General features: G+C 37.8%; 2 protein-coding genes and 1 long non-coding RNA gene across 4 annotated transcripts in view; 2 read left to right on the top strand and 1 right to left on the bottom strand.

The window, feature by feature from the left end:
* The window catches only part of LOC126914142 (protein timeless homolog), a 249824-nt gene that overhangs the window by 184554 nt on the left and 47010 nt on the right, over positions 1-18260 (bottom strand). The gene's annotated exons all lie outside the window — the stretch shown is intronic.
* On the top strand, positions 6594-9873 carry LOC126914143 (uncharacterized). Its single transcript, XM_050717655.1, has one exon. The coding sequence runs from the start codon at positions 6759-6761 to the stop codon at positions 9507-9509; it is 2751 nt and encodes a 916-aa protein (XP_050573612.1). The 5' UTR covers positions 6594-6758; the 3' UTR covers positions 9510-9873.
* Positions 16786-17753, top strand: LOC126914173 (uncharacterized). Its single transcript, XR_007709598.1, has 3 exons — positions 16786-16884; positions 17116-17222; positions 17302-17753. It is a non-coding gene; the product is annotated as an uncharacterized LOC126914173 (long non-coding RNA).

Genomic DNA, 18260 nt, shown 5'->3' with positions numbered 1-18260 from the left:
AATAATTATTTTATTCATTAGATTTTTCAATAATGGCAACAATAAATAGTGATAATTATGAAAATATCGCTTTATTATTACAATACGTTTCAATAATATATCATTTACTAGCATTATTCATTTTCCCAAATGAAAAGCGTAATTCATTCGAATACAATTCAATCGAATACAATTTTCAAAAATATTATTATACTCCTCGTACCGACCTTCACAAAATATTGTAATAGAAATTCTATTGAATTCGTACAACTTCGTTTTTCCATATTCAAATATCAGAAATTCTTTTAACTACGCGACCATTACGAGAGTATCTGCAGAGTAATACACCAGCCAAATGATTTCTTTAAGCATTGAAAAAACAATGATCCTTCTGGAGCATACTCGTCGTATCAGAATTCATTTCAAACATTTCTCAACACACCAGGTGACCAAGGGTTTCAAGTGATTGTGAAATTGTCGCATCAAAAATGCCAGTGTATGACCATTTCGAGCGATTAAATCATCGTTCGCAACTGCCGGCTTTAAAGTGACGTGGATTTTCAGGTCAATTTACAGAGCACTTAATCGAACGGATGTGTTTGAAGTCAGCGTTTGCGCTCGTCATCGAATCGTTTGTTTCGAACGGACCGATAATACCGGGATAAATCTTGATTCAGTTATTCTACTCTGATACCTTGTGTTTTCCAGCATATTCGGCTGCTATCATGGAAGTGAGGCTGAAGAGCTTTTCAAACGCAATGGCATCCCATAAATGCAAACTAGGAAAGCGAAGAAAAGGGAATAATACTACGCCCTGTTTTCCGAATTCCATGCCAACTTTGTTATTATACATATGTATTGAATCTGTTTCTATATAGAAATGTATTTTTAGACAACTTCAATTCGGATTCGAATTAGCAAAATTATAGGTACACAAGGATGCATCAGGTCAAGTAATTGAATTATGCAAATTAAACGTGGAACGTAATCACGCAGGACGTGCAACAGTTATAATGTATATATATCGAGTATATTCCTCAATTAATTATCTTTATAATGGATGCATAATCAAAATTCTAACAAATGGAATAGCTTTAATTTTAGACTTGTTGTTGTTAATGTTATTATCGATACAAATATATTTAGATATAGCAATATTTCAAAATCTCAGTCGTTTTAATATTATTCAGCATTTAAATACATTAACTCTTAGCAGCCAATGATGTGTTAATGCAATACTCATCTTAACAGTGCACCGAACTCTATTCGAAACACATACGTGTCTAATATTTAACTTCTTTTTTTTTTTTTTTTTGGTTCCAAGTCTACTAAAGTAGGTTTTTTACCGTTTAAACCGAGAAACTCAAGTATGCGTCCACAATTAATGTACAAAGTTAACAACAACTAACATAACCTCGTACTTTTTTTTGTATTGCCTGAAATCAAATTCTTTAAAGAATATTAGGGGGAAAGAAAATAAGCATTATAGCGGAAGCGGAAACTTCAGATAAACAACGTTTCGTTGCTCTTGGCACGTTTCCATTGGACAGCTACACTTATTAAGGTAGTAACATATTTTCTCAATGAGTTAGCCTGTGTTCTGAAATATCGATATATATTTTACTCAACTACACTTAACGAAGAAATAAACAAACACACAGACGGCTAATTCACAATTCTCCAATAATACGACGATTTAAAGTTGTAACTAAAAACTCATGCTGTATAAAGTATTACATCTATTGCTGACGACAGTAAAAGTATATGTTCTCGACATATTTAGTTATAGGATTTGTATCGTATCTTTCTGTGAGTATAATTACTTTACAATCTCATCATTAATTCATTTCTAATAAATATATTTAAAAATCCAAACAGTCATCCAACAGTATGTAATAATATAGTATACAATACTGTAATATAAATACTAGCTTTTCTACTAAATCTCGCTTTGCAATAAATGTTTTGTAAATTCTATTCTATACATTTTCAGATCGATCCCAAATTTTTTCAATATGACACTTCATTAAGATCCACATTTCAAAAAGTTCCATATAACGCAGATAATATATATTCATAAAAGTTTTCTGTGCCGAATATTTGAATACTTAACCACTGCAAATGGTATATGTTTATAAGTTTCTCCTATTACCCGTAACTAAACCTCTCAGGAACATCTATGAAATGAGCTATCAAGACAAGCATTGTCGTTAACTGAACCGTCTTAAGTCTGCGAAATCCATAAATCTAGGCTTCCAAACGCATCGTAAACGTTGGGATATTGGCTGCATGGGGGAAACGAAGGAATCCGTCATACAGATGCATCTATAAGCGAAGTTTCATCGCAAATGTTTGGAAATATTTCACGAGAGATAGGTTTCTCGATGGAAAATCTTCAAGCAATAAATTCACGAATGAAACTGATGTTTAATCAAGCTAGAGCCTTCTTTCAATCAGCGCCATACACTGGTTCATTTAAAAATTTGTACATTTACCATGGAAAACTTTGATTATAAGTGTTATCCTATGCGCATGTAGAACATTTTTATTGAAACTCTAATGAAACACGATCGTCGTGATAGTACTGATAAAATGTGAAACCAATCAGAAAATGTATTTACAAAATAACAAGATATTTGTTGCAAACATATATTTAATAGAAAATTAATATACAGCATGAATAGTCATTTTATATCAGAAATATTAAATATGTATGCTTCCACTGAATATTGAGGCCCATTATTGTAATTGATAATATTTAAATATTCTTCTAATTGATTGTGATTTTTGCAAAATATATTTTCGTACTAAATATCTTGTAAATTTATATACATATATTTTTTTCTCAGATTTGTTTCAGATATTAATATCCGATATATCTAATAATCGCGATAATAGAATCTCGCAATAACGCTAATGAAATTTCAGAATGTTTCGTATCACACAAATAATACATTCGTGAAGGATGTTTACAAGTATTGGAATACTTTCGTCAACCCCTGTGTATTTGTGGCTTTGATAGATTGATAAGCGTTTAATTTTGAACGCCGATTTCTTGACACCGATATCCACGGTTGAAATCGCAAGTAAAACGGTTCGCCAACCAAGGCTTGAACCAAGAAAATCCACCTTTTAAGTCCACTGGCTCAAGTATTTAACCATGACCGACGCTAACTTCGTTGGTGATCGTTTGCTCCAATCGAACAGAAATATCAGGAGTACTGGAACCACTCCAAGATCACGTTCGATCGGCCCCACAAGTCCGGCAAGTAGAACAGTAATTCCCAGGAGATTAGAGACGCGGAGAAACTAATTTATGGTAGTCGAAATTCTGCTTGCTGGCGCGTTGCGCTCATGTATGGATACCTAAGGATATCTGTACAGTCTTTATGTACGAAATATACATATACATATGTGTTGGACTTGTTAGAAACGTGGTTTCCGACCATTTATGTCCAGGCAGTTGCATTAAAGAGAATATGACACGTCTTTTGGCAAAAGAGTAAAATTAAAGTACGATACGATCACCAGACCGTACTATTAGCAGTTTCTTCTCGCCAATTCTTATTTCATTTTTCCTTTATTCCGATATGTTATCTCAGATGCGAAGAAATTACTTGGAATTACTTAAAAGTTTTTATTATTAACAAAATATTTGTTTGTGACGTATGCTTAATGATAAAGTATTTATTAATTCTTATTGCTATGTACATACCAACAAGCAGAATTTCTCCTAAGTATTATAATTTTTTGAATTATTTCCTATACTTGATCTCCCTTGTATTTTAATATATTAATTTTATTTTCATTTTGGCAAACAAAAAGAATTTGTGATGTTACAAGATGCTATTTAACATGAAACTGCGACGAGGAATCTTGTGTACTAATAAGAATGTTTTCATATTTTCTTCAACCTTGAGTTTAACGTTACAGAAATACAATTTTGTCGTTATAGAATTGAAAATGGCTAAAAGGAAACAGCAAGATTAAGAGTGGGCTTCCTGCTGCAAGTTTCATCAAAGCATTCTGTAGCCATATGACTCAATTCGACTAGTCCTTGAATTGAATAGATAGAAATATTATCACAAACCAGTTTGAAGACATTATTGAAAGCAGCGAATTCACAGGTACAAAGTGATTTCTCAGAGAAATCTGAGAGCAAGCAACCGTGCTCAAACAAGTTTGATAACAAACGCTATAGTTATCTTAATGCTGAAAAGTTTAATATACAATGCTCGCCATTGTACATAATATATATTTTTTCAAGTCAATGTTAGAATGTAAAACTATTTCCTATGAATTTGCTTTGGTCACATTAGGAGTGCCTAGGAGTCAATGACTAAAAAAAATCGCATTCTCAAGCCAATAGTGACGTCACAGGACGAGTATTCATTCGTTCAAAGTCCACAGTTTCTATCATTTATTTTGAATTTTGAATTTGTACGAATTTTGAAACTTTTGACTGGAAATTGTAATGTAGCATTTCGCACACATTTAAATATCAAAAATCTTAAAACATTATACAATCAAAATTAGCAGCAGAAATTTATAAGTATGACGTGCAGTATGATAAGTACAGTTATGCGGAATTTGTTTCGCACCAAAATTTTCAATGTGTCGGCAATGATATTTTTGAATAATAGTAAATGACCACCTTACGGGTAGCCGCCGACTGAAATGCAAATATATTTTGAATATACTATTGTGTCGTATTTTTAGATCAAAATTATAGAATTTCGCCAAAAAAATTCAACCAACTCTTAATGGTTAAATGCACAAACTGTGCCATTAAAATAATTTATAAAATTTACTATGGGGAGAAGTTATATATTTTTGACATATCCTATTCATATTGTAAGAATAAATGGCAAGCTTTTTGAAAAATATAATAGAGAACAACGGATTTGTCATCAACTTGTTATTTTTAACATCATTTCAATATATATTTTAATTTAGCAAGAAAATAATTAACTGACATGCATAGGGAGTACTGAAAGTGACAACATGTCAGAGAATATGAAATTAGTTGACAGTAAATCTCCTTGTCCTTTCGTTCCAAGTACTCTATTCAATCATTCTCGTCTAAGTAGGATTATATCAGCAAAGCGAAAACAATGGCTTCTTAGGCGTACGGATCGAGCTTAAGTGGTTTAAATTTTGACTATACAAACGATTCGAAATTCTCACTGAGCATACCTCCTTAGGTAAACCGGGTTTAATTATTTCGTTCGTTGCACTACAAAATTTTCATATGAATTAATCAAATTGTATTCCGATGATATTAATCCACTGTTTAAAAACGATAGTTATTTAAATCGATCATTGACAGTAATATTCTTATACGCATTTTCTTTTATTCGTAGTTATAATCGTTATCTTAATATCGACTTAAAGAAATAGAACTTGGGATAAAATGCTTTGTAACGCGTTACAGACAGTTTCGCCTAAAATAATCGTATCGGCCGAAATACTTTAACAAGATAGAAAGCGTGCATGCTGGGAAAGTAGCTGACCTCTCACCTTATTTCGTGCGAACTGCACCTCAGCTCCTTTGTAATCCCAGCACGCGAATCGAATTTAAGAAAGCCAACGGCTAGCAGTTCACAAAGCTGCTAAAGTTCTAGTTGCACTTTCTATATATGTGGCTGCTACAGGATGAATGCTTGAAGAAATTGTTACGATTCTCTCACGTGCTATTTGCTGACGAGAATTTATATGCCGTTAATAAATGAATAAAAGAAACCTCGACGTACATGTAACGATAACGCATGCGAGAACGTCTACGGGAAAACAAACGAACAAAATAATCTCCTCGTAAAGATTCATGTTTCAATCGAGATTCATACTCGACTCGATGATTTTTACCTGTCGTTTTAAGCGATCGTTGATCGAAGAATATCCAAGTTCGACTAACGGCAGCAATTTTAATCGATGTCCACGTCATTCGTATTTACCTGTTCGATCTTGTAAATGGAGCACGGGTTGATGGGTGAAAATATGGGCATCAAGGAAGAGGAGTCGTTTCGTTTCTTTACGGCGAATATCGCGGAAGCGGTGAATAGTTTGGCTATGCGTCTTGGAAATCCCAGCACGCGAATCGAGTTAAAGAAAGTCGAGCCGAGTCAGTCAGTCAGTCAGTCAGACAAGCAGCCGGTCGTCAACGGTGGTAGTTGGTGAAATCGCAGGATACCGGCTCTGCTCGTCAGTACCCTGTCAGAGGACGCAAGCGCGCTCGCGCCCCTTATCGAGTTCGAGAGCAAAAGCGACGAGTGCCGGTGGTAGTAGATGTATATATCTATAGAACGTGCATAGGAATAGGTGGGAGAAACGGAGAAAGGGAGAAAAAGCTGTGCGAGAGGCAGAGAGAGGAAACGATAGAAGGGTGGAGGGTTGTAGGTGGCGGCACACAGCCGGCTTGGAGGCCGAAGGGAGAGAAAGAGAAACGGAAAGGGGTAGAAGAGGATAGAGGACGAGGAGGAGAGAGGCGGGTGCAGCTACGAGTCGGGCGCCGCAGTGTTTGTCAGTCCTTCGTATGGACATCACGTCTGACGCGGCTGATAGTCTACTCGCGCTCTGGCATTCGTGTATACGCGTAAGTTTTGGCGGCATCTATCACCTTCGGTCCACGACGTGTCGCGCGTCAAATTTCCCGTCGATGAGCTACCGGACGTGCCTATGCTCGCTCGCAACTCAATCACCTCGTTTTCTCATCGTCATCTCCACGAGTAATTCGAGGATTAATCGGCCGATCGAGATGTGAAAACGCCGAATTGGAAGCGATGTGGCTTCCGTTGATGCTGCTCGCCTTGATGGCGAGCAGTTCCGCGTGTCCAGATTTATGCGAGTGCCATCAGAGTGCCGCCGAAAGGGACCTACCGGCTTTTGTAAATGTGAAGTGTCGTGGACGTGCGCCTGGATTATCGGAATTGCCGATTAAAACGAGAAGCTTCGCGATAGACGGTGCCGACGAATACGAAGTGATCGGTTTCTTCGACGAACTGGAAGTGAGCGATTCGTCGAACGATTTCGAAGTGATCGGTACGTTGAACGAATTCGATGCAAACGGTACGTTCGACGAGTCGGATACCGGCAACTCGACGATTCTTCCCTACCTCGACGACGTATCCGTGACAAACTGTTCGTTGGTGTTCTTGAACGTGTCGTGGCACGGCTTCGAACGCGTCAGAGCATTGAACCTATCATGCAACAATCTGGCACGGTTGAACGATGTGCTAGTAAGCCGTGTGACGAATATGAGCGAGCTGACGCGTTTCGACTTGTCTGACAACTCGCTGACAGACGTGAGTGTTGGAGCTTTTAGGACGCTTGCGGGATTGGTGAGGTTGAGTTTGCGTAGAAACGCGATATCCACCGTGCACGAGGATGCGTTTCAAGGATTGGATCGGTTGGAGTACCTCGATCTATCGGACAACAGGCTGGCGGATTTGCCAGATAGTGCGTTGACGCCACTCTATTCGTTGCAAAAGTTGGATCTCAGTGGAAATCAACTACAAGTTTTGGGTGCCAGGTGGTTCGAGAGCCTCGACAGACTAAGGGAGCTCGACGTTTCGAGGAACGGTTTAGCGCGGGCGGCTTCTGGAACTTTGCAACCGCTTCCGGGATTATCGATACTAAAACTCTCGGAGAATCCTCTTAAAGAAAGAGATGTCTCTCTGCTGTTGGGTACTGGCAGACGCTTGGAAACTGTGGATGCGTCTCGTACAGGTTTGGCAAGAGTTCCAGCTGCGCTAACGAGATCCGTCAGAGCGCTCAGACTAGCCGGTAACAAGTTAACCACGATTCGTGGTGGTGACCTCGACAGTTACCCTCTTTTACGGATATTAGATATCTCGGAGAATCGATTGATAGACATCGAAAACGACGCTCTCGGACGTTTAGAGGTTCTCGAAGAATTGGATATTTCTGGTAACGTTCTCGTTAAGATCCCGGCCAGTTTACCGAACAGTCTTACAAATTTGAAGCTTCAACGAAATAGGATAACAACTTTGAAAATCGACGATCTACAGGGACTATACAATCTAAAATCCTTGACGTTAAATGATAACGATATTAACGCGATTGAGGTGGGAGCGCTCGGTCAATTACCGGTACTCGAAGAACTTGATCTATCAGATAATCCCATTAAAACGTTACCGGCTAATACACTAAGTGGACCAAGTAACCTCGCCAAGCTTCGTATGTCAGGATTAACTTCCCTCGAACAAAAGCAAGAGGAACAAAGTGATATGGCGTTTCCAGTACCTACGCCCGAAAGGCTCGTATTCCTCGACGTATCGAGGAGTCCTGTTCTGGCCAGACAGCTTTTAGCGGATGACGCCGCGCTGTCGGCTTGCAAGAGCTTGGTCCAATTGGACTTGTCTCGAACTAACATCACCAGTCTTAGATTCGATCTACCTTACATGCTACCTCAATTGCGTATTCTCAACTTAAGCGCAAACCATTGGGATTGCACCGAAGATCTGTATTGGCTGGGTGAATGGTTGCGGCAGCACGAACAACTAAATAAAGGTGTTCAACCGGGTCAATGCGATACTCCACGGGAAATGTCAGGATCACTCCTATACGAATTGCCATCACCGCCGAGCCCTCTTCCTACAACCGTACCAACCATAACACCCACCGCTTCCATATTATCGATTCTGTCTCCGATCGGACGTATATCTCATTTTAATAACCTAAACGCGTCTTCCAACGTTACCGATGTCGGTTCTCACGACGAATCTATTATCGTTAATGACACCAAGCAGTCAACCTATAGAAACTCGAGTCACGGAATAGTCGGTTCTCATAACGCCACCGAGAACTCGACAAATTACAAAACGAAACCTGTTCCAACGTTGCCGAGTAACGAAACGCGTTATTACGAAGCACCTACGTCGTTTCGAAACATGACATCAACGACGGAACAGAAGGAGCGAAACTCGAGCAAGAAAGTTATCGAAATCGATCAGACTTCGGCGGAGATTAAAAATTCAATTATGGACGTCGCCGGGCTGCCGTATCGAAGAACGAACGAAGACAAACCGTCAATTATTAGGATGGAGAGCGAATCGGATCCAGGAACTATCGATAATCGTATAGACGGCAAGAGGCAGAAAAGCAAGAGACCGAGTAAACTTAGCGTATGGTCGAGTAAGATCATCTCCTTGAAGCTATCTAAACTTGCGTCGCTAAAGGAGGAAGTAGGAGAAAAGAAGACGGCCGAGAAATACTCGAAGAGGCTAAACAATCTGACAAAAGAGAAGTTGGTACTAGGGAATACTCCTGATTCAAATACGATAGCAGATGAATTGAATAATCGAGCGACTGATTCCGACGCGAGAATCTCCGAGGCTTTATCTGCTGGTGCTCATCCGGGAATGTTGGTGCTGGCTGGTGCAGCCCTCGGTGCCGCAGCTGCGCTCACTGTAGTGTTGTCGCGACGAGCCACTGTACGCCGAAGGGATAGGTATCATCGTCACGAAAACATCGAAGTGCACACGCTCACTCCGACCACCGAACTTTGGTGACCAGAGTCTGAATATGCTCGATTGTTCAACAGAGATAAGCAACTAGACGCCGAGGATTACGAGAAACGTGTTGAAATTTTGTCAATATTATCTCAGTGACTACCGAGAACACGACTAACGGACGTGCACTACAGGAGTATGCTAAAGTAATCTATTTTTCATCTTCCTGTTAGTTTCCTTCTATTTGCTGAAACTCGAACGAGATTCCCGACGATTAGCAGGCAACCAGTCACGCGTCTAGAAGATCGAACGCCGACGTTTGATCTCCGATTGACGTTCTTCGCGTGAAGAACCAAGGGCCAAGTGATAATAACTCGATACTTTAAGAACTGAATAAGAGGTGAATTGAGTAGAGAAACTTTTACACGACGGAATCAAAACAATTTCAAATTCATTATTTAGATAACGGTTTATCATGAAAGAGATAATTTCCCAGTCAGCCAATGTTCCTTTCTGGCAACGAGTCACTGGAGAACGCAGCAGTATACAACTGCACAATGCTCGTTTAAGGTGAGCGGATGAACGCTGAACAGTTCCGACTAAGATGTACAAAGCTCAAACAGATCACCTTCTCCAGGAGAAAGCTGAAGTAGTTCCCGCATAACCACCAGATTCGGCTTTGTCCGTCGGGAAATACCGGACATACGAGAAAGTTCAGCGAAGGAAACTGTTGGCCGAAATCCCACGGATTCTGCGGAACATCTCTCGATGCGAATCTCGAGCGAACGATAAACTCGAGAAGTAGTCGAAACTCAGTAAAATTTCGAAAAATCAGTGTTTCATCGAGGAATTCATTAAAACAAAGACTGCTTGCTTAAGAGGACCGTATCGAACCGAACACGTTCGTGACCAGGAAACGGCTTGAAATCGGTACTCGATGTAGTACCCTTTCTTTTGGTATTTCGCGAGAAACCTCATCCTGGTGCGAGACGATGAAATGCAGACAAAGACAAAGCGAAACCGCAGGTGGCAATAATTAAAAATCGATGCGCTGCATCAACCTCAGGCGATCGGAACGTTAAATAGCACACAGTGACAATAATAATTGTAACGTGCCGCGTTTCTGGATTGGGCTTTTCACCGTACGTTTAGGACGCTTCCGTGACTCGGTAGAAGTGCGGCTAGGCTACGTACGAGGAAAATGTGGTGAGAAAGGGCGAGAAATGGGAAGAAGACTTGAGAGAGAGAGGAAGAGAGAGAGAGAGAGAGCGACGAAGACAGAGGGAGCGAGCGAGAGAGAGAGAGAGAGAGAGTGACAGCGAAAGAGAAGACGGAGAAAAGAAATTGATGGGACACAGGAAACGTGCTGGCGTGAAATTCGCGGTGGCGAATTGTACGTTTGAATGACAGTGCGAGACGGGAAGCGGAGAGCGATTGCTGGCCGGAAGAACTTTTATCGAACGCTGCGAGATCGAATGAGAAAAAAAGGTGCGCGAAGAAGTAGTGAAGGAGAGGGTGTGAGAAAGTATGCGAGAAATGAGCGAAGAGCTAGAGAGTAAGAATGGAAAAGAGAAGAAGAACGAAAGAGTGAGAGAGCATGAGAGAGAGAGAGAGAGAGAGAGAGAGAGAGAGAGAGAGAGAGAGAGCTTGAGAGAGAAATGATCGCGAGGTGGAAACCGCTCTCAACAGCGGCCACACCGAGTGTACAGAAACGTAGCTTCCGAACTTAATTCTGGCTTGGCCAGTTGCCAAGACTCCTTAACAAACAGAAAAAAAACAAAGGATAAGAGTGGAAGAGAGCAGATAAGAAATAACGAAGAGGCTAGACATTATCTTTCTTAAAATAACCAGTGTCAAAGTACCGCTATGATAATAAACCGATGTACAAAGATGCAATTTTTTCGATTCTTTTGATCGCCTTTCACCGATCACCTTTTTGTTCTACCAAACGTTGAACATTCAATCATTAGTCTTAGCTTTATTTATCTATATTAATATACAGCTATTTCTGGTATATCACTAGGGATCAATAGAATTTATAGATATAATTAAGTGTATTTTACATTTATTGCTTTAATTTCGGAAAAGAATACGTATGCAGATTGGCGTCTCTTTTAAGAAAGATAATTTTCTTCAAAAGTAATGACTACAAAATGCAGGTAAGTTCATTCTTACTAATATACTATTTTACTTCTTCTCAAGCTAATGTTTTGTTCCCATCAAGTAAATCTCAATATTCGATGTATTTTTATTCTGATGTCAGAAATTTTATTACAATGCCTGACAATATGGAACATTTTTGTTTCGCTTTGCGAAGCACGTAAATTCATACCGTTCTACGCATCTGACTTTAAATATTTTCTAATTTATCTCTAGCATAAAGATAATTGCATGCTAGCCAGACTTATTGATTTTTGTTGGTACATTTTAATACTATCACGAAATTTCAGTTAAATATGAAAACTTCAAAATTTTTTGTTAATTGTATTGTAATTTGTTATTGTTTTCTTACTAATTACCTCGTGGGCATTATTAATCAATTTTGTTAACACAATCATCTTAATAATTCCAATGCATAATTATGTACATTTAAATACATCTCTCTTCATAAATAGTAAGATACATTTTGGTTTAAGTAAACTTAAACGTCATAGAAAAATTTGAAAAAAGATCTAGAACCAAATAGTAACAAATATAATAAAAAATAATAATAATATAAAGGCCAGAATTGATTAAAATAATGACCGAGATTATTTTTAGATTTATTTCTAATTATGTATTATATATTTATTTAGAACGTGGAAATAAGATCTTTAGTATGATATTAAATGCATGAATTCTTCATTCATTTAACATTCTATGATCTCTACCTATCCTAATCTTAGGTTTCAAATGAGATGAGAATAATTTCAACTTTATCGCATTTTTTATTAGTTTTCGAATGCTTATGAAAGCGGTGTACGTATTTACACATCTTTAGTTAAACATATTTTCAATAAAGATACAATTATTCAAAATAACATTTTTAAATTAACGAAAAAAATCATGATTTACAATATACTTTGTTATACACAGGCATATTAGAAAAGTACACAAATCAGAGTTGAAATATACCATACTTTCTGATAAAAATATAAATTGAAGAGATACATACTAATCTTGATTTACAATATGACATTTCCTTACAAATGAACGTATCGCACTAGTAAACAAATAGTTGAAATATATCAGACCCCGGAAGCGGTATCGGTATAAAAGCACAATTAATTTCGCTCTAGGAAACAACACAATTAGCTGCTCCTTAAAAATGAGTCTGCGAAACGTGCAATTTATTATTCGTCCACGAGAATGAGTTCCATCACCAGACGAAAACCATCGAGCTCATTAGCATGTTAATCGCCGCAACGGACTAATCCTGTTACACGACAACGTCGTCAAAAAATTCTATATCCTCCAGCAAATTAAGGAGATGGAGAAAGAAAAGAAGTTAGGAACTGTTGAGAAAAAAGATCGACAGCTGTCGGGAAAATCTGTGCCTTTCAAGATACAGCGGTATCCGCTTCGATTCGAGATACAAGGATTTCACGCTCTCAGCCAGTTATCGGGCAAACAGATTTTCTGCATCTGCCGCCGCGCGTTTTGCGTTGGCTTCTTTTCTAGAAAAGTAATCTGACGGAAACCATAGGAATCCGTGCATTTAAAATGATAAGCTAATGGTTTAGCATGCAACCATTCCCATAGTAGTATTTGCTGTATCGCGATATGTTTAAATTGTTATTTTTGTTAGTTTTTATTATATTTTTTTGGATATGATATTAATATTCACAGTTGTGTGATAAAGTTTCTGGTTAGGAAACATTATAATATTTTGTTGATATTTTCGTTAAAAATCAGTTCATTAAAAATCTTTTATCCGCTTAACAATCCCCCATTATTTTCCATGAATACGCGCTACCCTTTGCAACAACAGTTACCTCTTTTTGCTTTAACTGCGTTCGCTGCAGAAATCCATTTTACAAACTGTATTATCATACAATTAAAATGAAAACCGTTTCGACGTTATCCCGGCGCAAAATTTAATTTACAAATTTTATTTTCACCTTTACATTAAAGCAATTTTCGGTAATTCAATTATTGACCCCTCGCGAGTTCATGCTCGCCCTATATGATGTACCGCGTTCATTAAGTTAAATGACACGTAAAACTAATACCATGCCGGCGACTATTACAATAACAAAAAAAAAAGTTAACGTTACGACAAAAATGACAAAATAATCAGAATTTTATTTATTCCGCGTCTATAACAAAACCGAAAAACAGCATAAAGGTTGGTAGACACGGGTTCCTGTCGTTCGTTTTCCTCATTAACTCGTAAGTGTCACTCACGAGGAGAAATGTGTAGCAACGACGTCGACATGGAAATACGTGGTAGGATGCTGAATATTTTCAATTCAGCGTACTGCCATTCCACCGCAAGGTTCGCACCCATAAATTTCGATTTGCAAGAAATTAGAGAGAAAAGCACGGCAAAGCGAAAGAGGGGGTGGCGGAAAAGTTTAATTTTCTCTGTCTTAATCTCAGTAATTTCATCCCGGAGGCTGAGAAGTTCCGTTCTGCAACGAACGTTAATCGGGTTGTTCGCGGCTCCGCAGACAAAAGCGATAACCAGAAAACATGCTTACCTCCCCCGTCAAAGAATCAGATAACGTCACCGGGCGAACATTAAAGGAAAAGATGGAGGAAGAAACATAGAGCGTGTCCGGGGATACAAAATCACGAGACTTTGAAGCAACGTAAATGTTACTACATGAATAATTCGCAGCGAACGTTTCCCAGTCTCGTAGCCTGCGGCTGAATTTCCTGGAACATGGTAACGAGACCGCAACAGGGGAAAAACGATATTTAGGAGGGCCGGAAAAGCAGCCGGCACGGAATCTAGCGATCCGTTGCGTAAGAGAAGAGGGGGAGAGGAAGCGAACGAGAAACCGTTCCTTAAAGCCGTTGTTTAAATTTCCTATGGAATAACCCTTCGCAGCAGTGCAACTAGGAAATTTAATCACCGTATAGCGGCTCACCCCGGGCTACGGAACTGGCAAATTCAGTAACATCTTGCAGAAGTTCGTTATCCCTACCCCTGGCTTGCGTTCGATTCCGGTTTACCCAGACGCCACTGCTATTTCGTAATATTGACTTCATCGATGAAAAACAGAATTCAGTTCCTCAACTTATCTGCATTCCCAGCCGTCCCCTCCGCAACTGCTCCTTTAGTTCGTTCTAATATCACGCCAGGCAAGTCAATTTAGTCGTTGCAAACACGCGGAATGCCTTTGTAAATCACGTTATACCAATCCCTGTTAGTGAGATAGTTAAATGGCAATTTAAGTTGAGGAAGCCGAGGTAACAAAGTACATATAGTATGCAAGTCGAGGATATATACTATAAAAAATCTTTATACAGAGAATAGACTGGAATTAAATTAGTTATGAGACAGATCAATTTTATCTTATTGGTAAAAAGAACCGAATAAGCGCGCGAATATAGATGCCGAAGTATGAGATACAGAGATATACTAGACGTTTAACGTTTTAAAACGTAGCTTAAAGTTTTATGAAAACATAATTCACGGAACATCGTAATTTACATTTTAATCTTGACATAATTAGATCAAGTAGATCGCATCATGATAGAAACTAACGAACGAAAGAATATCATCCACGGGTAAATGAATAAGAGAACAGCGACGAATTGGACGATAAGATACAAATAAAACAAAAAAACATTAAGACAAACTGTGGCCATTATAATTTCACATACGACAAATATGAAAAAATATTGAAGATTTACGAAAACTTTAACTTTCATGAAATCGTGTGCAAACGCTTCACAGTCTGGAAGAATTTAATAAATCTTATTCAGTAAGCAATAATTTGTCAGATGTGCACGTTGAATGATAAAACGGACTCTTTAAACGGCATAATTTTACAGAAAGCGTATAATGAAGTAAATGGCACCCGTTCCATCGCTTTCTCTCAGCCTTGCGCTGCTTTTCTCACTCCTCCCTCTTCTTTAATGAGCTAACTATTTCCTCGTCGTCGAGTCAAACGTTTCCTATATCAGCGAAGTTAAATACGAAACCCGACCCAAACTAATTATCCACGATACCTCAATTAATCCTTCTTGCTAGCTGTAAGGACGCGGCTATTTGATTTCTCAGTTATGTACAGAGAAAAAGTCTGTAACAAACAGGTCAACAACGTTCGTAATCAGACGTGCAACTTGGAAAGTATGAGATAGGAACATCATCGATACTGTATTACTGGTACTATTACGCTTTACGTCCATCATTGTCAGAATTATTGATTCCCTCTCGAAAACAACTGAATAAAATCCTATTCGTAAACAGATCATGGTAGACGTTCATTAGTGTAATTACTGGACCTGAGCGAGGTTGATGAGTTAGATATCAGTGTACATTCAATCATATCTGCGAGGAACAGGTGATTTTTAGCAGATAATGGATATGTATACCCTCATTCAAAAGTTGGAAAATGTGTAGTTTAAATTTAGTCAAGTGAAGAAGTGTTGAAAGTTGTAAAGAAGTGCTATTTCATTCGATATTTAATAGGGTAAAGAAAGTACGTATAGAGAGGTGAATATTAATAATTTTGTTGTAATATGAATATAGTTCAAAGAGTCTATCCAATTAAATCACGTGTGAATATTTAAACAATATTTGGAAATTTGAAATATTATTATTATTACATGTCGAATATAACATATGGATCTTATTATAATATGTATAAAATTTTACGCATCTGAATTAAGAAGGGAATTTTTAATTGAAAATATATTTCTCCTGTATAATATAAATTTGATGCTTCCTACCAAAGACAATTTCCACGCGAATTTACAAACAATTCCACTTTATACTATTGAACAATATAAAGTTTGGATACGATCTGAAATTTTCTATACTATTTACAAATTTAAACTTAAATAGCTATACGAATTTAAATAGCTTACTTCAACAAGTATCTTAATTCACGAAAGGAAATATAACTTTCTAATAAATTTATCAAGTAGGAATATCAGCTAAGCAATTATCAACGAAACAAAACCCGACCATTCTCAGTGCACCTGCTCTTCACTTGATAAGCTCGAAAAACTGAACTATCCATAACTGAGTTTCGTTGGCTATCATACTTAATCTCGATCGATTACTGCGGGACACGCTACGAAATCAGCTCTGTTGACGCTTTCCCCTGAAATGGAAACATCGTTGACCGTTGATGTTACAAGGACTCAGGAGGAACGTAAGTTTGGCCTAACATTGATCGGGAAATAGTCTCCATGATACGGTCCTCAACGCAGACGTCGGAGCCTCTCCCATGGACACCGGGACCAAGGTGAACTAGGTTTACACAACGGCGAAGAGGTAAGAGATCCTCTTCATTTTATCTCCAGTATCCGCAAACCGTCCCTGGTAACCCTGGCTCGCTCTCCAACCAGCCTCAGGAGCTCGCCACAGCCTTTTTATTTCCCTTTGAGCCGGATGCGATCCGACGTGCGAAAAATCTGGCCTGCTCGCATCCGATTAAACTTATAATCAAACACGTCTAACACGCGAAGTTATCGAATCGTTTTCCCGCTTCGTGCGGAAATTCAGTTTCAGATATATCACGAGGAAACTGATTTATCGAATGCTGTCTACGCGAGGAATCACACAAACGCTGAAAAGGCGAAAAGACTCCGCTTCTTATTATGACATCTATGGTTAGTATGCTACTTTAGACAATTAGTTTCTAAGTCAACGAAGGAATTTTTATTATTTAAAAATATTTATAATTTGCAGATTACATTACACTGCCAGACATATGTATTGGAGCGTTTATAACGTAAAATACTAAATGAAATAAAATGTGATAGTGTCTTTAAATAAGCGAGGCGAACATTTTTTTAACAAATGACCTAATAATTAATCACCACTTTACTTTTATATTCTTTGTATTAATAAAACGCGAATGAAAATTTTTACGTACCCATTATACTGAAGTTTAAATATTCTTCTTGACATTCTGTAACGTTTTACTGATATTCTACCGTTTGTCTTTTTCGCTTGGACTCACTGTATATAAAAAGCTAAAATGTCGGGTCTACTTGAAACGGTTTCATTTTATATTAGAAGCAGTGCTTTCGTATCATCCATATATACATATATCATCATCATATATATAACATATATAACATGTATTTGCCTTTAGTGTAATAGAATTTTAAGAGAAGCAATAAAGTACTTTAAACGTTTATTTAAATTTAACTTATTGGTAAAACTACTTTTATATATATTAAGCTCCAAAATATAGACAAACCTTTTAGCAGAAAAATTAATAGTGTCGTACTGTTGATCATTTAAACCTTCCAAAACAAGTTTCTCTTCCAACTTCTTAACGCATAAATTTTTCATCTGTTAATAAATGACAATAGCTAGATTTTCTATAATAAAAAACTAACAATGAAATTGGGCATGTAATATATCTTTTATAGGATATATAGATATTTTATTATACAAGATATCGTAACTCTCGAATTAAGAAAAATCATGGCTAAAAGAATCAAGTTTAAGAAAATCTAGGTTTACATATATCGCGACATTTATTTGCATATTTCAAACGAGACTGATAATGACCACAGTAATATAATATATTTTATAATCTATGAGAACTTGAAAGAAAGCTAATTTAAGCACGATCTTTAAAATATAAGTACATTTACTTCTACAACACGAATTTAGACCGATTTATTCCGTAATCA

This window comes from Bombus affinis, chromosome 3, assembly GCF_024516045.1.
Source record: "Bombus affinis isolate iyBomAffi1 chromosome 3, iyBomAffi1.2, whole genome shotgun sequence".
NCBI lineage: Eukaryota > Metazoa > Arthropoda > Insecta > Hymenoptera > Apidae > Bombus > Bombus affinis.
Note: the sequence above shows the minus strand (reverse complement) of the source record. Positions and strands in the feature narration are given on the sequence as shown.

What these genes read in the sequence shown, in the direction of transcription:
- LOC126914143 (XM_050717655.1), top strand. Translation starts at nt 6,759, where the DNA reads ATGTGGCTTCCGTTGATGCTGCTCGCCTTGATGGCGAGCAGTTCCGCG.